The sequence below is a fragment of the Diceros bicornis genome, chromosome 13, assembly GCF_020826845.1.
Source record: "Diceros bicornis minor isolate mBicDic1 chromosome 13, mDicBic1.mat.cur, whole genome shotgun sequence".
Lineage (NCBI taxonomy): Eukaryota > Metazoa > Chordata > Mammalia > Perissodactyla > Rhinocerotidae > Diceros > Diceros bicornis.
Window position 1 is genome coordinate 36,729,238 of NC_080752.1, and position 26,560 is coordinate 36,755,797.

Genomic DNA, 26,560 nt, shown 5'->3' on the forward strand with positions numbered 1-26,560 from the left:
TCACTGGGGTTTGAGAGGTTTTAGAGAATATGGACAAATGCAATTCAGCGCTTACCTATTTTTAACGTGTATACAAAAAATATTACTAGCACATCAGATGTGATTTTACAGATGTTTCTGCTTAGGAAGAGGCTAAAGTACACTGTGGTGTTAAGATCAGTCCAATTTAAAGAAAAACATTAAATAATAATAAAGGTAGCATAAAAACATGGCAAACGTTGTGCTGATAGATGGTCAAGTAGGGAAACATTCTGCATGATTCTGGGTTTACCCCAGCAGCAGGGTAAAGCAAGAAGTAAGAGGAAAAGATGAAACAGAAGGAGAAAGGGGAATGGAGAGAGCTCAAAGAACAAGAGGAGTGCGGAGTCCTGCCGTGGTCCCCGCAGTTACCTCAGATACTCCACACCGGGGAGTGAGTGCCCCGCAGCGTAGGACAGCCAGGTGCCACACTCCCCCCTCCCAAGCTTATCCAGCCTAAGCCAGCAGTCTTCCCAACCCAACATGCTCAGGTCCAAACACCACGCATCACCATGTGTCAGCCCCCCGCCCCAAGGCCACCGTCATGGCGGCCTTCCTCTCCCCCCATACTGGAGCCAGCTGCACATGTTTACTCCATCCATCTCCATGCCCCAGTGATGCAGACGTCACAACAAGATGCTCCTTCCCATTCTGCCGCAGGCTTCCTTTAAGCTCCCAGGACAGGAGGCCACAAGTCCCCCCTCAAAGCCTCCCAGCTCACAAGAGCCCAAATGACCAGGGCTGAACAATTCAGGTTCACATTACACCTCGTTACACTTTCCCACATCTGTTTCCACAACAACCTCAGATGCCGGGAGCTAAGCCGGAAAACGGCAGGGCAGGAGGGCTCTTAAGAGCTTCGCCCAGCCCACCCTGCAGGTCCTGAGAGTGAAAGCTCCTCTAAAATCGCCAGGGACACAAAGGGCCTGTGATCCCACCAGAGTCCAGCCCACTCCAAGAGACAGGAGCACGCACCTGCTCTAAGACAGGAGAAAAGTGCCTCCCCAAACACTCAAGTCTCATCAGACTTTGAGAAAAATTCACTCATTCACTAGAAAACTATGTATCAAATACAGGGATTACACCTTCCCCCACAACCCCCCCAACAAAGAAAAACCAAAATTTCAAAATTTAGGGAAGAATTCTATTACAAATTTTTTTTTCTTCTGTGAGGAAGATTAGCCCTGCGCTAACATCTGTGCCCATCCTCCTCTACTTTGTATGTGGGCGCCACCACAGCATGGCTTGCTGAGTGGTGTGTAGGACCGCACCCAGGATCCAAACCCATGAACCCTGGGACGCCGAAGTGGAGTGCGCAAACTTAACCACTATGCCACAGGGCCAGCCCCCAAAATCTTTTTAAAGCATCATCACCGTAACCACGTCTACCTCAGAGGCAGGTACCACACGGGCCACACACCAGGCTTGCTGGGCACTTTATGTGGACAGTCAAACCCTGTCGTTTGCTGATTCCATATTTGCAAATTTGTCTACTTGCTAAAATTTATTTGTAACCCCAAAATCAATACTCATGGTACTCTCACGGTCATCCAAAGACACGCATAGAGTGGCAAAAAGTCTGAGTCACTGACGTGCACATTCTCAGCTAAGTCTGAACAAGGCGATGCTCTGCCTTCTTGTTTCACCTCTCGCACTGGAAACCAGAGTCCTTTTTGCAGTCTATTTAGTGCCACGTTTTCCACATTTTTGTGCTTTGTGTCGATTTCGCTGTTTAAAAATGGCCTTCAAGCACAGTGCTGTCTAGTGCTCCTAAGCACAAGAAGGCTGTGACATGCCTTACGGAGAAAATACGTGCGTTAGATAGGCGTCGTTGGGACGTGAGTTACAGTGCTATTTGCCGTGATGTCAATGTTAATGAATCACCAATATATGTTAAAGTAGGTGTCCTTAAGCAGACACACACAGAAAACAAGGTTTTTTTTTTAATGTTTCACATTAGATCATCAGACCTTATTCACTTTTTGGCTGAAAGTTTGTACCCTTTTACCAACCTCTATTTCCCCCATCCCCTAGCAACCACTTGTCTACTCTGTTTCTATGAGTTTGGCTTTTTTTTTTTTTTTTTTTTAAGATTTCACATGTAAGCGACACCATGCAGTATTTGTCTTTCCCAGTTATGTATTAATCAGATGACAAAACTATTGTGACCAGAGCATCCCAGGAACGTCACCCTGTATTTCCCCTATGAGCACTGGTTCAAGACTTGCTAATTTCAGTGTTCACAGTGCCTTTATAGAATGACAACCGTGAGCAACACGAACAGACTGCATAAACACAGGCAGGGAGAGAGAGTTCATAGCCTCAAGACACAATCTACAGGAGAAAGTCATAACATATGCAAAGAAGAGGAGGACCAAACAAGATTGCTGTACAAAGACTGGTACAGTGCAATGTATAAGGAAAAGTTAGAAACCTCCACTTGCCCAACTATAGGGAATGGTTAAGCAAATGACAGTATTAACCAGTTGAAATATTAGTCATTTAAAATGTTCACAAAGAATTTATAACAAGAAAATTCTTGTGAAAAAAGCAGGATATAAAAATAACACAGACAATTTGAACTCCGTCACATGAAAAACCTTTAAAAACCATGCACAGACAAAGGCACTGAAGCGACAGACCAAAAGGTTAACAGTAGCTGCTGGCAGGGTAAGATTATGGGCAATTTTTCTTCTTCCTTTTTATATTTTCCAACTTTTCTATAATGAACACACTACTTTTATAACAAAAGAAAAAAACACTGTAACTTTTTTTTTTTAATAATACTGGCAGATCCCAAAGGCATCCCCTGATGGCTGGGAACGGGTCAGGAAGCTTCCCAAGCCCTGCCATTGGTGTTCACACCCAACTAGATGGCCATCTTTCCCCTCCACTAGGCTGTGACTTCCTTAGGGCAGGGACCTCCTTACTCAGCTCAGTGTCCCAGGGCCTGGCACAGAGCACGGCACATAGGAGGCACCCAGCAAACAATGATTGGGGGGGGGGGGGGCAGTGAACCAACACCAAACAACACTCAAGGAAAGAAAGTCAACTGCCAAAGTCATGGGGAAAGGCTGCTCAAGTCATAGGTCAGGGCAGGGTACGGAGAGGGCGCTGAAAAGGGCAAGGGTAATATCGCCATCGGAGCCTCCTCCATGACACAGGACCTCCTTCACAAGGCGGCCCGCCTCCCTGCCCAGTCCCATCAAGCTCTCCCACTCCTACCTTGTGGCTCCAACAAGTTTAAATTATTGTCAGTTCCCCTCAACAGGCCACATTCTCTTAGACCTCTTGAGTTTTGGCACATACTGTTCTCTCTGTCGGCCATGTCTATACCCACCCCTTGTCCTCCTGACAAATGAGTCCTCTCATCTCGGCTCCAACAAAACACCTCTCCCCTGGGACACCTGCCTTGACTCCCTCAGCCAGACACCTTCTTCAGTGCACCTGCTACACCGGCACACACCCCCTTACAGCGATTATCTTTCATCCTACAGGTTCTTTAGTCAGACTGTCCCCCACTCAAATGGTCTCCTTGTAGATACGGAAAGTATCTTTTGAGGCCCACCCCCAAGCGGAGCACATACTATTGCTAAATATTTATTTCGATGGATGGATGGATGGATGGATGGGCAGATAGATGTGGGGGCCTGGGGGAGTCAGAGAAGGCTTGGTGGCAGCACAGGGATAGAGCCAGGCCCGGAAGGTAAGTCGGAGGAAGGCAAGGAAGGGATGCTGCAAGCTGAAGCCAGATTCAGGAACGAGCCAGACACTGGTGGTCACCAGACGATTTCAAGTGGTTCGCACGTGAACACCTTTTATATCGATAGTTATATATGTTTATTTCAATATGTACTTTCTATCTACGGCCATTTATATTGGTTTTCCATTTATGGTAATGACAAAGTTCCCCTCCTAAATAATTTAAGTTAAAAGATGAGGTAATTTAAAGAAAAATTAATTAGTGATTCTAATATGGAGATAGATGTGGCAAAAACCACGAAGCCTAACCCTAGAATAGGACATTTTTGCAGGAAAGCAAGGCGCTCTCTTGACTTGGCCAGAACAGGGAGCCAGACTGAGGAAATGAAGCTTGCTAGGCAGGGAGGGTGAGGTCAGCTCAGAGGGCCCTGGAGGACAGCCAGCGAGGCAGACGCTACTAAGACGGCACTTGTTAGAGCAAAGTGACTGGGAAGAAGGCGTGGAGAGAAAAACACTTGTTCTCTTTAACCCTACAATCCCACTCCTGAGGATTTATCTTAAGGAAGTGACTCAAAAGAAGGAGGGGAAAAATATATACATAAAATATATACATACATACATATGTGTGTGTGTAGATAAACAGATATATATATATATATCCACTGCCTCTAACAGAGAGTACAGTCAAGGGCTTACAAACTGTTCACTGATTTAATCCTCACCATAATCCCATGAGGTAGGATTCTAACATGAGCATTTTACAGAGCTATGAGGACAAGACAGTATTTTGCTTTACTCAACACTGTCACAAACCTTTTCCATACTGCTACACAGTCTTCATAGCTCACATTTTAGTGGCTGCACTACTACATTCCATTGTACTGATGTACCACCATTTTTCAACCCAGTTGGACATCCACTTTCTCCAGTGTCGTTACTGCAATTCATGTCTCCTGCGTACACTGCAACAAAATAGGAGCTATACGAGGAAGGGACCTGGGTTTGACTCTGACCTGTCCCTAGATTTCTTCTTTAACTCAGGGTACTGGCTTTCTGGATTGGTCAACTCAACTGCCATGAAGCTCTCTCACAATGTCATGTTGGAAAGTGTGGTCTTTCCATGCATCACTGGAAAAGCACGTTCAAAGATGAGTTTTCAAACGGGCATAAGTTTATGTGGCAGAAAAGACAACAGCCTACTCCAGAATGTAGAGTCCAGATTTTACAGTGTTAGTCACAGGACCCCAGTCCCTGTTGCCCAGTGATTTACTGTGGGATCTGGACAAGCCACAAGCCCTGTAACAGTAAAACTCCATGACACAGCAGAGGTTAAGGGCAAAGGCTTTAAAGTCAGAGCAGCTGCGTTCAAGTCCTGGCTGTGCCACTTATTAGCAATTTACATGAAGTCTCTAAATTTACATAAAGTCCTAAATTCACAGGATCCTGTGCTTCGGAGAATTCTGGGAACGAAATAGGATAACACACGTAAAGTGCTGAGTAAAGTATGCCATAACAGATGCTACTGCCTTCCTTTCCTTGTTAACTCTGAGGGCTGTTGAACGCTTCAGCAGATTTGGAATCTGGTTGTACTTGTTCCAATACACAGCCCATCACCTAAGGCTTGGAAATCATTTTTTCATTTCCTTAGAGATTCTGGCATGTAATAAAATTCAACTCATAGAATTTCATCAGTTATTCCAAGGCCTCACAAGGATACTGGAGTAAGATTCAACCCTCACAAAGCACTGAGCTCACCATACAAAGGTCCAACACTCTATTTATGCATCTATGTTCTGCCAATTAGTCACATGATAGGAGGGCCTTTCCTTGGGGGCCATGGCAACCAGTTCTTTTCTGTTATTTCAAGAAATGCTTCTTCAACAATCGATATGTACCAAACAGATACTGTGGAATCAAAATAAAAGCAGGATCCTGGGGAAAATTCCCAGGATGCTTCTGTGTGCTCTCCATCTGGAATTCAGCAGCTTAGAAACCATAGTCCATCATACACAAACATCAAATCGTTATGTTGTACACTTGAAACTAATATAATGTTGTATGTCAATTATACTTCAATTAAAAAAAAAAAGTTAACCCCAAACATTCCAAAAAGAAAAAAAAAGAACGACCACAGTCCATCAACACGAGAACAAGGCTGAAAAGCCAGTTTTATGGTAATCAAAGGATAATGGTATTCTAGCTAGCAGGTAGATAAATGCCTCTGGAGGAAGTTATTTAAAAGAAGGAATGAAGAAATCAAGGTGGTTAAGGAAATGTGAAGACTGGGCCCATTTCCCAGGAACATCACTTTGTGCCAGATAAGATGGAAAGGCATAGAGCCTGGCATGAACTGAGGATGTGGAGATGCTGCCACCCCGCAGGCAGGTGCTGACATCCACAGCCTGGTGCTCTAATAAGCACTCTGAGGTCAGGAACCTCTCTCAGTACCTTTGTACGGCTTTACCTCTTGGGGTTGGACTAATCAGTCATCCACCATTTACCTACGTAGGCAACCAATATGGCCTCTCTGCTCATTTCTGGCCCCAGATGCAGGTGTGACAAAGCCAGGCATGGAGTCAGCTGGTCCCAAGTTTGAATGCCAGCTTGGTCACTGACAGCTATTATCCCCATACTATGCTGCATTCTTTCAGAGCAAGCCTGGATGTGCACAGAGGAGAGGAGACAGGGCACGGAGGAATAAAGACCATACAGCACTCAGGGCCTCAAAAGTGATTCCAAACTCGGACTACAGGTTACAAGTCACTATGTGGGAAACGAGGTTCCCTTTTAAATGAAGAACTGCAACTACAGCTAGCTCATTCCTGTCACATCTTAAGATGGGCTCCAAGTTATCAAAGCAAGACTAGTGGCAGCCACCTAACACAGTCTGCTTTGAGCTGCGAAAAGTTTAAAAAGTGCTAAAGGAGAGAAATCAAGATGGCAGCGTAGGCAGACTCTGAACTCACCTCCTCCCATGGACACAGCCAATTTACAACTACTCGTGGAAAAATTACCCCTGAGACAGAACTGAAAACTGGATAAGAGGAACTCCTGCAACAACGGACAATCCTAACTGAGGTAAAAGAGGCAGAAACTCCCTTCTGGAGAGGAAAAACGCCGCCTTCACAAGCCGCAGCGCCTCACGGCCGCCCGGGAGCAGCCCACAGGTCCGCAGCCCTCCCTGGAGGCACAGGGCCCTGAGCCGGGAGCACCCCCGCTGTGGGCATTTTGTGGACCCAGCACAATCCAGACGAGTGGCATAATATCTGACTTTGCCTGCTACTAAAACATTGGGGAGTACCCCCAAAAAGCTGGTTCACAAAGAAATTAAAACTGGCTCTTAAAGGGCCCACGCGCAAACTCATCCGTTTCAGAAAGCATCCTAAAATCATCAGAAAGAAAGGTGCACAGTGCTTTGGTGAAAACAGACTCACCTGGTGGGCCCTAGGTGCATCTCGGTGGGAGGTGGGACCTCTCCAGGGACAGGGACATTGGCGGCGGCCATTGTTGTGGCCTGGTGTGGGCATGCTGACACAGACGCCATTGGCGTTCTCCCTGAGGCCTGCTAGCCCAGGGTCTGCCCTACCCGCTAGAGCACTGATTTAATCCAGCTCAGCCAGGGCAGGCAGCCCACTCTAGAGACTGGCCCCACCCAACAAGCCCTCAGGCAACTGGTGGGCCTGTATAGATTGGTGACTGGATTCTCTGCAGCCTGGCAACTGAGCCGACTTCAGTGGGGCAGGGCATGCACAAGGAGCGGGTGGAGAGTGTGGGGAGGTGGTGGAGTGTGTGGGGCTCCTGCCGTGGAGAGACTGGGTCCACTTCGGGAGGTCGGGGCACACACACGGGGCAGGACTGTGTTGACTGTGTGTGTGGACCTGTGGGCAGCAGGGCTTGTCAGCTGCAGAAGACTTGTGCTTCTCAAAGACCCACATAGGGGGCTGCCCCACCTTCCAAACCTTGAAACAACTGGGTGCTCCCAAGCCTGAGGCCAGCCCCACCCAGCTGCAATCCTCAGAGAGCTGACAAGAGCCCTAAAGGCTAGAGGCTTATACCAATTGTAAGGCCCTGAGCCTAAGAACCTGCCACGCTGGGGGCCTACTCACTTAAAAGAAATGCTGCAACACAAATGTGGTATTAGCACTTGCAGCCAACTGCGCTGGGGCTCCCCACACCTGATAAAGACACTGAAGGGCCCACAACAACTACAAGCAGCTGAGCTTTACAACAGCTGGCCAGGAGCACGACTCAGCCTCCCTGGGTGCCTACAGGGAGAGCAACCACGCTGCAACAGAAGGACACACATAGCCCACATAGGGGTCACCCCTGGAACATTGAGAACTGAGGGAAGCACACTGCAGACCTCCTAAGGCATCACTTACATAAGGTCACCTATCCAAGAGCAGGAGACGTAGCTGACTTACCTAATACGTAGACACAAGCACAGGGAAAGAGGCAAAATGAGGAGGCAAAGGAATACATTCCAAGTAAGGGAAGAGGACAAAACCCCAGAAAAGGAACTAAGTGAAACAGAAATGAGCAACCTACCTGACAGAGAGTTCAAACAAAGAGTGTTAAGGATGCTCACTGATCTGGGGAGAAGAATAGACGAACTCAGTGAGAATGTCAACAAAGAAATGGAAGATATAAAGAAGAACCAATCAGAAATGAAGAATACAATACTGGAAATGAAAAATTCACTAGAGGGACTCAAAAGCAAAGTAGAGGATACAGAAGAACGGATCTGTGAGCTGGACGAAAAACTAGAAGAAATTACCCAAGCTGAACAGGTAAAAGAGAAAAGAATTAAAAAGAGTGAGGACAGTCTAAGGGACCTCTGGGACAACATCAAGCACACTAACATCCGTGTTATAGGTGTCCCAGAAGGAGAAGAGCGAGACAAAGGGGCAGAGAATCTATTTCAAGAAATAATAGATGAAAACTTCCCTAACCTAAGGAAGGAAACAGACATCCAGGTACAGGAAGCACAGAGAGCCCCAAACAAGATAAACCCAAAGAGGCCCACACCAAGACACATCGTAATCAAAATGTCCAGAATTAAAGACAAAGAGAGAATCCTAAAAACCGAAAAAGAAAGTCAAGTTACATACAAAGGAAACCCCAAAAGGCTATCAGCTGACTTCTCAGCAGAACCCTTACAGGCTAGAAGAGAGTGGCACGATATAGTTAAAGTGCGAAAAGGAAAAAACTTACAGCCAAGAATACTCTACCCAGCAAGGTTATCATTCAAAATGGAAGGAGAGATAAAAAATTTCCCAGACAAGCAAAAATTAAAGGAGTTTGTCACCAAGAAACCAGTGCTACAAGAAATGTTAAAGGGACTGATTTAAGGGGAAAAGAGAAGACCACAAATAGGAAAAATTATCTATTTCCATGATAAGAGGATAATGGATACAAATGCAGAAAAAAGAGGTTAGATATGATATCAAAAACATAAAAGGAGGGAGAAGGGGAGTTAAAGAGTAGAGCTTTCAGACAGAGGTCAGAACTAAAGAGATCATCAATTCTGTATAGAAGAAGAAAGAAACAGAGAAGGATTACTAAAACACTAAGAAAAAAAAAGTTTAAAAATGGCAGTAAGTACATACCTATCAATAGCTACTTTAAACGTCAATGGACTAAATGCTCCAATTAAAAGGCATAGGGTGGCTGATTGGATAAAAAAACAAGACCCATATATATGCTGCATACAAGAGACACACTTCAGACCTAAAGACACTCACAAACTGAAAGTGAAGAGATGGAAAAAGATACTCCACACAAATGGCAATGAAAAGAAAGCTGGGGTAGCAGTACTCATATCAGACAAAATAGACTTTAAAACAAAAACTGTCAAAGAGACCAAGAAGGGCATTACATAATGATCAAGGGAACAATCCAACAAGAGGATATAACACTTGTAAATATCTACGCACCTGATGTAGGTGCACCTAAATATATAACACAATTATTAACAGACACAAAAACAGAAATAGACAGCAACACAATAATAGTAGGGGACTTGAACACTCCACTTACACCAACAGATAGATCATCCAAACAAAAGATCAATAAGGAAACATTGGCCTTAAATGACATACTAGAACAGATGGACCTAGTAGATATATACAGAGCATTCCATCCAAAAACCGAAGAATACATGTTCTTTTCAAATGCACATGGAACATTCTCCAGGATTGATCACATATTAGGCCACAAAACAAGTCTCCATAAATTTAAGAAGACTGAAATAATACCAAGCATCTTTTCTGACCACAACAGTATGAAACTAGAAATCAACTATAGAAAGAAAATCAGAAAAGCCACAAATACGTGGAGATTAAACAAAATGCTACTGAACAACGACTGGGTGAACGAAGAAATCAAAGAAGAAATCAAAAAATACCTGGAGACAAATGAAAATGAAAATACGACATGCCAGAATTTATGGGATACAGCAAAAGCAGTTCTAAGAGGGAAGTTTATAGCAATACAGGCCTATCTCAACAAACAAGAAAAATCTCAAATAAACAATCGAACAATGCACCTAAAGGAAATGGAAAAAGAAGAACAAACAAAGCCCAAAATCAGTAGAGGAAGGGAAATAATAAAAATCAGAGCAGAAATAAATGAAATAGAGACCAAAAAAAAATAGAAAAAATTAATAAAACCAAGAGCTGGTTCTTTGAAAAGATCAACAAAATTGACAAACCTTTAGCTAGACTCACCAAGAAAAAAAGAGAGAAGGCACAAATAAGTAAAATCAGAAATGAAAGAGGAGAGGTTACAACAGATACCTCAGAAATACAAAAGATTATAAGAGAATACTATGAAAAGCTATATGCCAACCAATTCGACAATCTGGAAGAAATGGATAAATTCTTAGAATCATACAACCTTCCAAAACTGGATCAAGAAGAAGTAGAGAATTTGAATAGACCAATCACCAGTAAGGAGATCGAAACAGTAATCAAAAGCCTCCCCAAAAATAAAAGTCCAGGACCAGACAGCTTCCATGGTGAATTCTACCCAACATTCAAAGAAAACTTAATACCTATCCTTCTCAAACTCTTCCAAAAAATTGAGGAGGGGGGGAAGCTCCCTAACTCATTCTACGAAGCCAACATTACCCTGATACCAAAACCAGACAAGGACAACACAAAAAAAACAAAACTACACGCCAATTATCACTGATGAACATCGATGCAAAAATCCTCAACAAAATACTACCAAATCACATACAGCAATACGTTAAAAAGATTATACACCATGATCAGGTGGGATTTATTCCAGGGATGCAGGGAGGGTTCAACATTCGCAAATCAATCAACGTAATACACCACATTAATAAAATGAAGAGTAAAAATCACATGATCATCTCAATAGATGCAGAGAAAGCATTTGACAAGATACAGCATCCATTTATGATAAAAACTCTGAATAAAATGGGTATAGAAGGAAAGTACCTCAACATAATAAAGGCCACATATGAGAAACCCACAGCTAATATCATCCTCAATGGTGAAAAACTGAAAGCTATCCCTCTAAGAACAGGAACCAGACAAGGATGTCCATTGTCACCACTCCTATTTAACATAGTACTGGAAGTCCTAGCCAGAGCAATCAGGCAAGAGAAAGAAATAAAAGGGATCCAAATTGGAAAGGAAGAAGTGAAAACTGTCACTATTTGCAGATGACATGATTTTATATATAGAAAACCCTAAAGAATCCACCAGAAAACTTTTAGAAGTAATAAACGAATATGGTGAAGTTGCAGGATACAAAATCAACATAGAAAAATCAGTTGCATTTCTATACACTAACAACGAAGTAGCAGAAAGAGAAATTAAGAATACCATCCCATTTACAACTGCAACAAAAAGAATAAAATATCTAGGAATAAACTTAACCAAAGAGGTGAAAGAGCTGTATAAGGAAAACTATAAAACACTGCTGAAACAAACTGAAGAGGACACAAAGAAACGGAAAGATATTCCATGCTCTTGGATTGGAAGAATTAACATAGTTCAGATGTCCATACTTCCTAAAGCAATCTATAGATTCAATGCAATCCCTATCAAAGTTCCAACAACATTTTTCACAGAAACAGAACAAAGAATCCTAAAATTTATATCGAACAACAAAAGACCCCGAATAGCTAAAGGAATCCCGAGAAAAAAGAACAAAGCTGGAGGTATCACACTCCCTGATTTCAAAATATACTACAAAGCTATAGTAACCAAAACAGCATGGTACTGGCACAAAAATAGACACACAGTTCAATGGAATAGAATCAAAAGCCCAGAAATAAACTCAGACATCTATGGACAGCTAATCTTTGACAAAGGAGCCAAGAACATACAATGCAGAAAAGAAAGTCTCTTCAACAAATGGTGTTGGGAAAACTGGATAGCCACATGCAAAAAAATGAAACTAGACCCTTACCTTACACCATACACAAAAATTAACTCCAAATGGATTAAAGACTTGAATGTAAGACCTGAAACTATGAAACTTCTAGAAGAAAACATAGGCAGTACGCTCTTCGACATCGGTCTCGGCAACATATTTTCAAGCACCATGTCTGACCAGGCAAGAGAAACAATAGAAAAAATAAACAAATGGGACTACATCAAACTAAAAAGCTTCTGCACAGCAAAGGAAACTATCAACAAAACGAAAAGACAACCTAACAACTGGGAGAAGATATTTGCAAACCACACATCTGATAAGGGCTTAATCTCCAAAATATATAAAGAACTCATGCATCTCAACAACAAAAAAACTAACAACCCAATTAAAAAATGGGCAAAAGATCTGAACAGACATTTCTCCAAAGAAGATATACAGATGGCCAACAGACACATGAAAAGATGTTCAAAATCATCAACTATCAGGGAAATGCAAATCAAAACTACAATAAGATACCACCTCACGCCCATCAGAACGGCTATAATTAACAAGACAGGAATCAACATATGTTGGAGAGGATGTGGAGAGAAAGGAACTTTCATACACTGCTGGTGGGAGGGCAAACTGGTGCAGCCACTATGGAAAACAGTATGGAGATTCCTCAAAAGATCAAGGATAGAACTACCATATGATCCAGCTATTCCACTGTTGGGTATTTACCCAAAGAACTTGAAAACACCAATGCGTAAGGATACATGTACCCCTGTGTTCCTTGCAGCGTTATTCACAATAGCCAAGACTTGGAAGCAACCTAAGTGCCCACCAAGGGACGAATGGATAAAGAAGATGTGGTATATATACACAATGGAATACCACTCAGCCATAAGAAACGATGAAATCCAGCCATTTGTGACAACATGGATGGACATTGAGGGTATGATGCAAAGTGAAATAAGTCAGAGGGAGAAGGTCAAATACCGTATGATTTCCTTCATTAAGTAGTAAATAACAACAATAAACAAACACATAGAGACAGAGATTGGATTGGTGGTTACCAGAGGGGAAGGGGGGAAGGAGGAGGGTGAAAGGGATAATTCGGCACATGTGTGTGGTGATGGGTTGTAATGAGTATTTGGGTGGTGAACATGATGTAATCTATGCAGAAATAGAAGTATAATGATGTACACCTGAAATTTACACAATGTTATAAACCAATGTTACTGCAATAAACAAAAAATTTTTTTAAAAAAATAAAAAGTGCTAAAGAACATTTGTTAGAAACATCAACAAAAAGCACTTTCCTCTGCACATAAAAATGGCCTCCTTGGACCAGCCTCCAGTGTGTATTGAGGGCTGGATTTTGGAATCAGAAGGTCCGAGTTTAAAGGCCACCTCTTCCCCTTACTGGCTGTGTGACCTTGTACAAGATACCTTTTAACCTCTCAGGGCTCCATATCACATCTGCAAAAGGGGGGCATGCCCAGGGCTATGGTCAAGATTCCATGAGATTGTGTCTATAACGTGCAGCACACAGGGGCTGGCCCAGTGCAGGTCCCTTTGTGTGATAAATCCTCTAAGCAAACATGCAGAGGCCTGCTCGGCTTAAAGGAGGGGCCCAAGAGCAAGCACCCCGGCAGCCGAGAAGTCAGGGCCTCTCCTTAGTGTGGTCATTACACCTGCAATTTACATTTACAGTATTCCTTAATACAGCGATTTTTAGATTCAATCCAATTTTCTTCCCTGTGGAATGGTGCTAATTTCCATGATGAATGATAAAATTCCATAGATAATGAGCCTGTGTTAAGTGCCCGCAAATGAGGCCCGAGCTCCAGCACTCCACGGACATTCTTCTGATATAATTCTCTCAACCACCCTGTGAAGAAGTGGATACTATGTTGCTTTTACTGATCAGGAAGTTGAGGCTCAGAGAGAGGAAGCAACTAGTTCAAGCTCACATGGTCCATGAGCAGCCCCGGTGGTCCACAGGAGATCCAGGAGTCTCCTGCCACTATCCTATACCAGGCTGCCTTCCAACAATGGGTACTTTTTCCCCATTTTCCTTTATCTTGCCTCCTTCTTATACCCCTAAACCCCAACACTCTACATGCCTTAAAATCAAACACATGTCCTTAAAATAAAACACAAACCCTGAGGCAGCAAAGTCTTGCAGGTTTGTGGCAGTTCACAAATGGCAGCATTAGTTAGCAGAAGCTGAGAGCACCTATGAAAACCCGCCACCTTCAAAAAAGGAGAAAATTGATCATAAAATAAGCACAGGACCTGTGTGCGGGTGGGGGGCGGGGGTGGGGGGTGTGATGAGGATCATTGGTGAGCACCACGCCCTGCCCTCCTCAAAGGCCCTGGGGACAACATGTAACTAGCATTCCAGGGTTGACCACTCATGCCAGGAGAAAGAAAAATATTAAACCATTTTCCAGAAGAGTGACTTTTATTATAACCTGGAACAAAAGCACCATCTCAAACGACTTGCTCACGGAGAGGCAGGTGCATGCTCTGCAAGGCCCATAACTAACAAGAGTTCCAGCGGGCTCTGGGAGAAGCAAGGCCTCCTCTGGGAGATAAACCCTCGACACAGTCCAAACTCCTTCCAACACAAAGCAAAGGGAGTTTCCACATTGGAAGTCTCTTGGCTCTAACAGCATGCTAAGAGTCCATGTCACTGATAATGACATCATGTTACTATTAATGTTAATAATAATGTTACCATGTATCTGGCTTTACGTGTAATAACTCATTTAATCCTCATAAAATCCATCAGAAATAGATACTTTCATTCTCATCATTTCATGGCGAGACAAGGAAACTGAGGCAGAGTGAAGGAAGCTGCCCAAGTCTGCAGGCTCAGACCTGAACCCAGGCAGTCTGGCTCCAGAACCCACCCTTCACTGCCCCTGGACTCCGGAATCAAGACCGCTTGGGATCCTTCGGAAGCTCCAAGGATGACCAGTCGTGTGCCTTTGGGCCAATTGCTCAGCGCCCACCACGTGCATGCTGAGCCACCAGTGATGTCCACGCAATTACTATCACTGTCCCCACCAAGACCCGACCCCGCCACCACCAGCACCGCTGGACAGTCTTCAATGCCAGGGGAGGCCTGAACTGCTAGAGTGTGCTGATCCAATCTCAGAGGGAGACGCCGCTCAGCTCCTTCCGTTCTTGTCACTCCCACCCTAAGTGACACCGACCGACCAGAAGCCCAACACTGACACTTCATGAGAACCAGGTTTGGCTGAGAGCTCAAGTCCAAAGGGAGAGCTGGACACTGCTAGAAAATGTCCCATTAGAAATAGCCCTGCCCTAGCGTTTGGTCTGTATTAGACTGAACCATGTGAAATGCTGATATTCCACCAGTTTTGACCTAAGAAAACAGCAATTTCATGTGGTTCAGCCTAATGGGAGGAGGAGCACTTGCATTTATTAAGGACCTACCAGACATTCATTCATTCAACAAACACTATGGCACAAGGGCCTGCATGCCAGGGACAGTGTAACATTCCTAGAGCACTCACATCTCTGAGAGCGGGACTTATCATTCGTCTCCCCTCCTAAAGATTACAAACAGAACTTTCCAGGCAGTGAAAGTAACCAACTCAACCTGCTCAAGGTCATGTGACTATTCAAATGGGCCAGGATGCTCTTCCCATGAGAAATCCTGCAACCTGACGCTGTATATGTCCAGGGCTGGGAGGGGGCTTCACAGAAAAAGCCAAGGGAACCCCACAAGGTTTCATCAACCAACAGTCACCCACGAGGGGCGGTCACGAGAACTAGGATGTACACAAGGAACAACTTGCCCAGAATGCCGAGACGCAGGCTGAGACATACCTAACACCTGAAGGTTCAGCAGGCATCCTCCTAAAGACAGACTGCAGCTCAGAAAGTTCCATCTGCTTTCATTTCAACAACCTGAACCCAAAAACACCTTCTAACTTCTAAACTAAACCCAGACTTCCTCAGCCACTGTGGCTGACGTAGAGGTGAGCCTCTCTCTACCTCAGTTTCCTCCTCTATAAAATAAGCATCCTGGTGGGCCCGTGCATGAGAGGCAGGACAGCAGAACGCAGTAAGCAAGAGCTGTCGAGTGGGTGGACCTGGATCAGAACATTAACTCTGCCACTAACTAGCTGGGGGCCCTTCAGCAAGTTACTAAACCTTTCTGAGCTTCAGTTTCCTTAGCTGCAAAATGAGGAAACGGACCTCACAGGGCTGGGGTTGAGAGAATGAGAGACAGCGACTGCGCATCCAGCAGAGACACTGGCAGAAGGAAGGTGCTACTGTCGTAAAGAACAGAGAATTCAGGAGGGAATACTTAATAACCTAGGAATGAAGACTGCCATCTCAGAGCACCTCCAACTCCTGCTCCATGGTACACTCCTCAAGACCAAGTCAGAGGCCTCAAATCTCAGGACTACCAGAGGTCCGCACCTCCCCCTGGCTGAAAGAAGTTTCAAGACGGGAGCTTGTGTATCTGGAGGACAATACACAAGGAAGCCAGGACAGCACACACTGGAAATTCTCAACAGAGCACAGCACCTGAAATGGCCAGCCCGGCCACTGCTGTGTCAGGGTCCGTGTTCCTCAGTGATGAGTCCACATCCAGCCCCAGGGACCACACACTGACCGGGAGGTCAAGCAGTGCTCAGCAGAGAAGCAAACGACTGATAAACACAAAGCCACCAGTGAGACCGAGAGAAATTCAAGAGTAGCTCCTTCAGTGGCCACACTGCCTTAAAATTAGACTTTTCACCAGGAGAGTGCCGTGGGTAAAAGCTGCTCCTCTCAGTTTCTGAGCACAAAACTGCATGCAGGAAGCTCGACCACGTGAAACCAGATACACCCCATCATGGCCAAAGCCTCCTAATGGAGAAGTCTTGAGTAGCAACATGAGATGTGAGCATGCCAGACCTGAACTCTCCATCTACCAATCCCAGCTAATACGGGAAGGGAAGAGGGCATTTGGTACCACTAGGAAATGCTCACTTCCAATCGAAGGCTGCTTGCTAGTCACTTAACCCAGCAGAAAGAGTACAGGCAAAAGCATCTTTTCATAAGCTTAATATTTTTAATTAAAGATATTTCACTTCGTAAATGTTATGAGTCCTCTGCCCAAATCTTCTTATAGAAAACTTTGAGGGGCCGGCCCCGTGGCTTAGCGGTTAAGTGCGCGCGCTCCACTGCTGGCGGCCTGGGTTCGGATCCCGGGCGCGCACCGACGCACCGCTTCTCCGACCATGCTGAGGCCGCGTCCCACATACAGCAACTAGAAGGATGTGCAGCTATGACACAACTATCTACTGTGGCTTTGGGGGGAAAAAATAAAATAAATAAAATCTTTAAAAAAAAAAAAAAAAGAAACCTTTGAGACAGTAAGCCCAAATAATGCTCAACAACAGAATGGTTTAGGAGCAGATCGTAACTCAGAAGGGGCCCCCTGAGTTCAGCGCTAGAACAGGAAGCAGAGCAGTTTAAGCAGTGGGTAGAGAAGTTCAGGGTCTAAGCCAGTGCTAAGGACTGCTTGCTATCTGCAGTGTGGTAAAAACCCTGTCGCCAGAAAACACAGTGCTGGAAGCCCTGCAGATTGCCAGCCTTGGGCAAGGGACTCTACTTCTTGGAGTCTCACCAGAACAGGGGGCTACCACTTGCCTTCCAGGATGGCTGGGAAGTAAAATGAAACACCACTTATCAACCATCCAAAGTAATAAAATAATCAGCTAATGGCCAACACCCTGGTTGCACTTACAAAAGGCCAGGCACCACCTACACTTTCCACATAAAAACTCACTTAATCCTCACAGTAACCCCCATGGGGCAGGTGGATGGAAACCACCAGGGTTGCTGCCTTGGAAGAAATAGGACTGCTGGACTGGCAGTCTATCACTAGAAAGTTGTAGATGAAGGCTCCTTTTCACAGCTTTCCAGAGACGACAGCAATACCTGGGAAGAGCAGGAGGAAGCAGAGAGAAGGGAAGGCCAGCAGCCCCCCACGCCCACGAGTGCTGTGGACTTCTGCCACGCTGGTTCTGCACTTATGCCCGAGTTGGTCAGAATCTTAGATTTACCTGTTTCTATCTGCCTCCTCATTTAACTTTAAGACTCATATTCTAGTAGGTCTACCTGACCTGCTCAGTGAGTGTCCACGGAATGAATGACCTGATGGAAAAAAAACCCTAGAGTCAGCGGTGCCTGGTGCCCAGAGCCCGGGCTCCAGGGCCAGACTGCCCAGGCAGGCCTCAGTTTCCTTGCCTGCCTGCGTAATGAGGGTAACATGAGAACCTGCCTCACAGCGTTGCTTTAGGTATTAAAAACCCGCCAGCAAAAACGAGCTCCTGTAACTATCACAGCCACCACGCAGCACCTCCACCTGCAGCTCTCGGCTCGTCCCCTCAGCAGACTGAGTGTCTTGGGCGTTTATGAGCCCAGAGCCTACTGCTGTGCAAGTGGAGCAGAACCTGGTGCCTCCTGCAGACACGGAATCACTGGGCTAACCGGACTCAAATCCCTGCTCAGTTGTTAAAGGATATCAAGGCCTTGCAGACACCACTATCTGGGATTTAAACTGACCAGAAATAGTGTTGGCTCAGTGATAAGCCATCCTATCAGAATGCCTAAACAGGGGAACTCTGGGGACAGAAGCGTCCCCCTCAGCCCCAGAGGTGGTAAATCACATCTCACTCTGCCTTCCTATCGTTATCTTTCTCAGCCACCCCTTCCTTTCCACACCCTCAGCCGCACGGTGGCTGGACCCTCATAATCTCACAGGCTGCTGCTTGTGAACGCCTCCCTCCCATCTCTTCCACCTCTCAGGTCCTTCCTGCACACCACGGCCAGATGACCCTTCCTAAAACACCGCTACACTGCCAGCCTCCTCCAATTTCCACCTGCCCTGTCAAAAATTTCACTGGCTCCACACTGTCCCAGATCAAATGCAAACTCCTTAGCTTAGCAACTCAGGCGCTCCACAACTCACTCCTGAGACCGAGGTAGCCCTGCTCATTCAGTCCACTCCGTGCTTGGTCCCCAAAATCACGAGGATGGCCATACCTGAGCTTTGCTTTTGTTCCAGGCCCCTGCCTGGAGTGGCCTCTCCTTGACTGCACCCCACCCCATCCTCTCTGCCTGGACAAGGCCTCCCCGGGGTTCACACCCAGCCCCCAAGCGCCCTGTGAGTTGCAGTGGTCTGCAGGGCTTTGTGGAGGCAGCCAAGCATGCAGCGATGGGCAGACTTGTGGCCCCTGTTAAGTCTTTTCTATACAACTTCCTTCCTGCTGCAGTTAACTTTTAGGGTGCATTTGGCTCCCCTTCTAGAGGACAGGGATTATGGCTTGTGTTTGTGTCTCTTACTCTGTGGTATGCAGAATAGGACAAATAACAATCATAGCTACCACTTACCATATGCCAAGCACTGGATTAAGTACATCACAGATTTCATTTCCTACTCCTGGTATCCCTATAAAACGTTACCCTCACGGTACAGATCAAGACCCTGGGGCCGAGCAGGGCAATTTGCACACCTCAAGAATGTTTTTCCAGGGGCTGGTCTGGTTGCCTAGTGGTTAAGTTCGGCGCACTCCGCTTCAGCGGCCTGGGGTTCATTTTCCAGCAAGGACCTACACCACTGTCGGCAGTCATGCTGTAGTGGCGATATACAAAATAGAGGAAGAATGGCACAGATGTTAGCTCAGGGCGAATCTTCCCCAGAAAAAAAACAATCTGAAAAAAAAAAAAAAAGAAGAAGGTTTTTCCAGCATAGGCCAGTTGGGCCTGGGCATACAACAGCAAGCTGCTCACCCCACGGGCACAGCAGAGTGGCTGCCCACTCACTTCCCTCCACATCCACTGGAATTTTAGGATTCACTCAAGGGAAGTCAAGCAGCTTCCTACCTTCCCTGTGGAGACAGGAGTGGAGGCCAAGGAAGGCACAGGGAAGGTGTCAGAGTGCAGGAAACCAGCGGGCCCTGGCGCTGCCTACAACCTCTGCCCTCCTGTGCTCACAGCCGTGCACCATGGGGCGTAGGCCACCTTACCTAAGGTCACATATTGAGTGGCAGAGACAGGACTCCAACCCAGATCTGCCCAACTCCAGAGTCCACGTTCTGCGGAGCAGGCAGCAAACAAAAGGCAGCCCTCTGGCCACTCACCACACGCTCACTCAGTGTTTACGAAGCGCCTCCTAAGCACCAGGTGGCCAGTGCAAGGTGTGGGGCAGTTAGCGGGAACCAAACAGACAAGGGCACTGCTCTCACGGAGCCCACAGGCTCTGTCCCCAGGCCTGCCCCTCTTCTTCCAGACCTGGAAGAGGGCAAGAACTCTCAGTTCTTAAGAGGCTCCACTGGGCAGAGGTGAGACACCCAGACCCAAGATTACGGCCTCAGGCTATGTGGTGTGCAGAGCACAGGGGGCTTGTCTTTTGTGATGAAGTTCAGCCTCAGGCTCCACTAAGGAAGCTCTTCATTCAAGGCACAGCCCAAAGCCAAGCAAACTTCAAACAGCCTTCAGCAGGCAGTGAGAAATGGAGGAAAGTGGTCTAGCTCTTGAGTCAGAATATCCAGTTCCTCCATTTAGTAGCTGTAGAGAGACTAACCACATACCCCTTTGAACCTCATCTGTAAAATGGTGATGATAATAATAATTAGTACTTATATAATTACGTGCCAGATGCTGTTTGAAGCACCTGACATGTATTATCTCATTTAATCTCCTAAGAGCCTTATGAGGAGGTACTGTTATTATCTCAAGGCAGTCTGGCTCCTAAATCCTAACTTATACTATGCTGCCTCCCTCCTAAGGCTGAACCTTCCTGGGCAGGCTGTTGTGAGGAGGAGTCAGTGGGGTAGAGCCCCTAGCAGAGTGCATGGCACATGGCTGGTGCCATAAAAACATTTAGTCTCCACCTCCTTACGCTGAAACATTGATCTGTAAAAGCTTAGGTCCGGACGCAGCATTGCTCTAGCTGGTCCCAACACCGGTGATCTTGCAACTGCATCCCTTGGGCTTCCACACCCCACTCTCACTGGTGGGATCTGCTGCAAGCAGAAATGGGACGAGATCCTGTACTTACGCACCCTATTGCTCACTGTTTCTGAGAAAGAGTCAGTGTCCAGCACAGGAATCAGGTGGACCCAAAGCTGAATCCCAGGCCTGCCACTCACAGCGGTCACTCAACCTCTCAAGCTTCCGGTGCCTCGTAAGAAAAACAAGGGATGAGGTATAACCTAACCCACGTTTCTGGATCACAGTAGATCCTCCATCAATGGTAGCTACCTAGCTTAAAAGGGCAGAACTTCCATGGCACCACAAGGTTACATTACTGGGTGGGAGAACTTCCAGTCTGCAGAGGAACAGACTGTGTGTGCAGTGCAATTCACTTCCACGGCGATGGCAGAGACCAGAGCAGGCACATGCCAAAAGGTCTGGGAGTGAAGCCTGGCACAAGCCCAACTTTCTCTTAAGTCTCCTGCCATATCTCATGCAAATATGCTTGCAGTTATGTCAAACAAAGCCCTTCCTCCTGAAACTTTATTTAAGAGTGACTCGCCCTCCCCATGCCCCACAATGTAACCTGTGAGGGCAAGGACCCTTGTCTGCCTTGCTCACCACTGCATCCTCAGCACACAAAGCAGCACAGAGAAGGAGCTAACAAACACACACTGAATTTATGTTATCCCGTAGCTTCAGGTACCCTCTAACGCATCCCTGTATTTGGCTAATGGTAAGCATTTCCCAGCCTGGGAAGCAGGAGTCTCAATGGCCAATGTACCTGCCCCACCACCGTTTCCCTGTACCATCAGTCACCTGTCCTCTTCTCTCCCCCATGGAATGTAAAAGAAGTACAGGACTTCTGAGTTATAAATAGGAATACCTGCTTTCAAAAATATGATTTATCCTCTTCTTACTCTCTAACTATTGATCATTGGCTACTTTTTTCAAGCATTCCACCAAAGAGACACCAGTTGGGTTTATATGAACAGGAATGTATATACATGTGGATTCTGAGCTACACTATGTATCTCACTAACACCAGGAGACCAGCCAAGACACATCAGTATCACCTATATTGTTTCACCTTGTAACAATATGACAGGCTTTTCCTATCAGCTCCTGTCAGGCAAAACCATCTGTGAGCTGGAGGGACAACTCATGAGTGGGACTCGCCTGTTCCTTCACAGCCACAGCCCCACCATCCACCACCAGAATCCTAACTCTAAGTCAGAATAATAATTCCTCTAAGTTAGAAGGTAGAGCTGTGTAAGGAGAAGTGCTTTGAAACTGTAAAGCACTTACAGACAGTGCTAAGATTACTACTACCTGCTAAGAGAATGCAAATAAATTCCATTTGCCTATGCATTCGTAACTGATGTCAACAAAAATCACGGCATTTACTCCAAAGTCCAATGCATCTTAGATTCTCAAATCACTATTTCCCTCCATGGATAACTGAGATCTGTTTTCTCTATCATCACACCTACTGAAAATAAAACCCAGAGTGGTCTTAATTCATTTACTTACGAGGCAACCCCACGCCACCACTTCTGTCCTACCCTAACTATCTACACTGGTTTATAACAGTACTCAAGTATTGGACAAATCTGACAAAAAGCAGTCAGAAATTACTGATAAGCCTAGGGGATACTAAGCACAAGTTACTGAAAGAATAAATATAAAATCCAAGTGGTTAAGTTCATGAACACAGACACGCCTCAAAAGAGAGCACTCCAAGCCATTTCCCCTCAGTGCCAGGTGCTGTTCTAGGCCCCAGGGATCCGGCCATGGAAAACACAAGATGAAAATCCCTGCTCTCCAAAGAGCTCACGTTCTGGCCCATGCTAAATATGCCTGCATCACCGCACTACTATCTCACTATTAAATGAGCCCTCCTTTGCAAAGGACTCAGTATGCAATTGGTAGTCGATAAATGCCGATCCTCCCTTGCATCTCTGAGTACCCCATTACAGTCATGCACCACCTAACAACATCTCAGTCAATGACGGACTGCATAGATGATGGTGGTCCCCTAAGATCAGTACCATATAGCCTAGGTGTGTAGTGGGCTAAACCATCTAGATTTGTGTAAGAACACTCTATGATGTTCACACAATGACCAAATCGCCTGACGACACATTTCTCCGAATGTATCCCCATCCTCAAGCCAAGCGTGACTGTATTGTTTTCTAAAGTGTCCTTTATATCTTCCAACACATAAACAGCCTGACAACAGGAAGGACGAAGTTTAGAGCCTGCTAGATGTGTTTCCACTGACTGAGCAACACCTTACATTACGCCACCCCCAGAGCCTCAGCTTCCTCACCCGTAAAATGGGGACTGCAGCCACCTCAAAGGGGATTAAATGAGCTCATATAGGGGAAGGGCACAGCACAGTGCCTGGCACCCAGTGGCCCCTCAGGAAATGTTAGCCCTTTTCCTCCACCCCTTCCACAGTCCTTTCAGATTATCCAAATAAGACCCAAAAACAGGACTCGTGAGAAGCCTCATGTATCATCGTGCTCCTCCTGGTTCATCACAGGCATTTTCCCATCACAGATGGAGAATCAGGCTCCCAGGGCCAAGGCAAGATGCCCTCTCTGCCAGATATGCTGCCTTGAGCAGCCCCACCCAGCCACCCCCATCATCCTCTGCTTTTGCCCTGAGAATTAATTTATAAAACCTCGCTCCACTTTTAAAGTCCTCACTCAAATCTGTCCTGGAGAAGTCTTTCCCCACCCCGGCCTGTTCCACCCTCCACGCAGCCAGTTCTCAGCCACCACTGTTGAGGAAGTCCTATAGCGTTAAAAATGGCACCGCTGTGTTTTTAATCAAGACACAGGAAGGCATGAAGAAAAAAACTATTAGCCAGTCTGAATTAGTCACCCTAGTTCAGCAGCAACATCCCTTCATTAAACAAGGAACCAAGATCCTCAAAACCCTTTGGGGCTCAAAGTCCACATGCAAACATCTGCCTGCACTGGGCAGAGGAGCAGGTGGAAGGCCTGAGCTGTGTCAGCGCACTCTCCAGAGGTTCCTTGGCCGAGTGAGGGAGAAGTCCTCTGGTCCTTCCAAACTGGGTGCTGGCCTGCCCTGCAGAGAGTTCCAAGGTGGCCAGGAGGGCAGGCTCATGTGTGGGGCCTATGGGAGACCTCAGGCTAGTCAGAGCGCCCAGAGAGCACCTGCCTTCATTACCAAAACAAACACCACGAGTGAAGCCAGCTCTCCCTCGGAGTCGGGCTCACCTGACCCGAGGCACGTCCATAACCGGCAGTTCCAACCTTCACAAGCTGACAGTTCAGGGGGAAAGGGAGGTTGCGCCTGTAGGGTTGCATCGTATCCTGGCCGTATGTTGGCCTCGGGGCCTGCTGGCCCCCCAAGGGCTGCGGCCTCACAAGGGCGATTGTGTGTTCATTCCCGTCCTGTCGGCTCCCCCACCCTCAACCCTCCGCTCCCACTCAGGCCCCAGCGCCAAGGGAACCGGCCGCCCCGCAAGCACCGCACCCGCAGCACGGAGGCGGCGGCCGCGGGAAGGGCCCGCAGAGCGCCGCGCTGCCTTCCGGGCACACAGACGCCCGCCCTTCCCTCGCTCGCTCCGAGGAGGCCTCCCCAGAAGGGGCAACCCTCAAACCTGAGAAGGCACAGCCCCGGCCCAGCCCCACCCGGGCTGGAGAGCGCCCCTCGCTTCCCAGAGGCGGCAGAGAAGGTTCGCCCTAGGTGAGGGGAGGGGACCACCTGGGTCGGGGGCAGGGCAGGGACAGGGCCCAGGAGGGAGGGGAAGCCCAGGACACAGCGGGGCTGACACAGACTACCCTAAGAGTGGTGGGAAGTCCGGGGAAGGGGATCAAGGAGGAGGGGTGACGTCCAGGAGGGGGCCATCGGCGGAGGATGGGGAGGTCCAGACTCCAGCCCACGGAGGGAAGAGAAGATTCAGGCTGAAGCATGGAGGAGAAGGGAAACAAATCTAGGCTGAGGCCACTAGAGGAGGGGTTGACGGGGGTCCAAACTGCGGCCATGGAGAAGGGAGGGGGGACAGAGGCCTAGCCTGGACCAAGAGGAAGAGAGCCTAGCCCGTACCATGGGAGGGAGAAACGACGGCCTAGCCCGCGCTCTAGGGACCAGGGAAGGGGACCTAGCCCGGGCCATGGGGAGAAGGAAGGGGGACCACGCCTGGGCCCCCGGAGGGGGTGCCTGGCCTGGGCCACAGGTCCAGGAGGGTCTAGCCTGGGCTATGAGGGAAACCAGCCTGGACCCAGAAGTGGAGACTGGGACTCCAGCGTGAGCCAAGGGCGGGGGCAGGGACGGGGAGGCAGGGTCGCGCCCGGGCGGCGGCCCCCTCCTGAGCCGGCAGGGATGGTGTCTACCTGCGGTCCGGGACCCCGCCCCTCCCCCACCCGGCGGAACCCACCCTGCCCGGGCCGGGGGTCGGCGGGGCAGGGGGACGCGAGCTCCGACGGGACCCCAGGGCTGGGGGACGGTGATGTCGGGCCTTTACCATGGTGGCGGCGGCGGCGGCGGTCCCGGTCCCGGCGTCTGAGGCTCTCCCCCCCGCAGCAGGGCCCGGCGCTTCCACTTCCCCGGGTGCCCAGGAGTGAACATCCGGGTCAGCGCCCCCCTCCCCCCGCGCCGGGCCGCCGCCACCTTCCTTCCCCGCCCCGGCCAGGCCCGGGCCCGCCCCCCACGCAGCCGGCTCTCGGCCAATGAGCGCGCAGGGCCGCGGCGATCGCCAAGTATGGAGCGCCGCGCGGGGGGAGGAGCGCCGGACGGGGAAGTGGGGGCGAGGCCTGCGCGGCCGGGGCGGGGCGCGGCGGCCGGCGGGGAGGGCTGGCCCGGGCCCGGGCCCGGGTCGGGGGCTGCGGGCTGGGGGTCCAGGTCAGGGCCCGGGGTTGGAGGCGCGGGGCCGGGAGGGCGTTTCCGCCGCACCCACACCCTACCACTCGCTCTGCGGCTGCCGAAGCCGGTGGCGGCAGAGGGACCGTGCCCGCGGGCCTCCCAGGCGGGGATGCGGAAGGCAGTGGGGCGGGGAGGGACTGCCCGCCCCACCCGGTGCACGCGCTCACTCCTGCGGCGGACCCGGAACTGGAGCGGCCCGCGGGCCCGGCCCAGCCCCGAGGAGCGAAGGGAGCGAACCTGAGATGGAGTGGCAGCGCTGTCACTTGCTACGTGTAGGACTTGGAGCTAGTCGCTTCACCTGGGCCCGATCTCTAAAAAAAGAGCCTCGGGCCACAACACTCATTGAGCACCTACTGTATAGCAGGCCTTGTTTGAGGCGCCAAAAGATAACAGAGGTGAACCAGGTATAGTAAGATGCCCTCATAGCTTCATGTTACATGTTAGCTGTGAGGACCACACAGGTAGAGGTTAGAAGACTGGGCTCACTAAATGTTAGGTGTTGTATTTTTATATATGCTACAGAGACCTAGCACAT

The 26,560-nt window shown here is 47.9% G+C and overlaps 1 protein-coding gene across 1 annotated transcript in view; it reads right to left on the reverse strand.

The window, feature by feature from the left end:
• The window catches only part of CAPZB (capping actin protein of muscle Z-line subunit beta), a 148,004-nt gene extending 122,242 nt beyond the window's left edge, over positions 1–25,762 (reverse strand). Inside the window, exon 1 of the mRNA XM_058553075.1 lies at positions 25,628–25,762. Coding sequence (XP_058409058.1) covers positions 25,628–25,630 — 3 coding nt within the window. The 5' untranslated portion in view covers positions 25,631–25,762. The remainder of the gene's footprint in view (positions 1–25,627) is intronic.
• Positions 25,763–26,560: the final 798 nt, after the last annotated feature.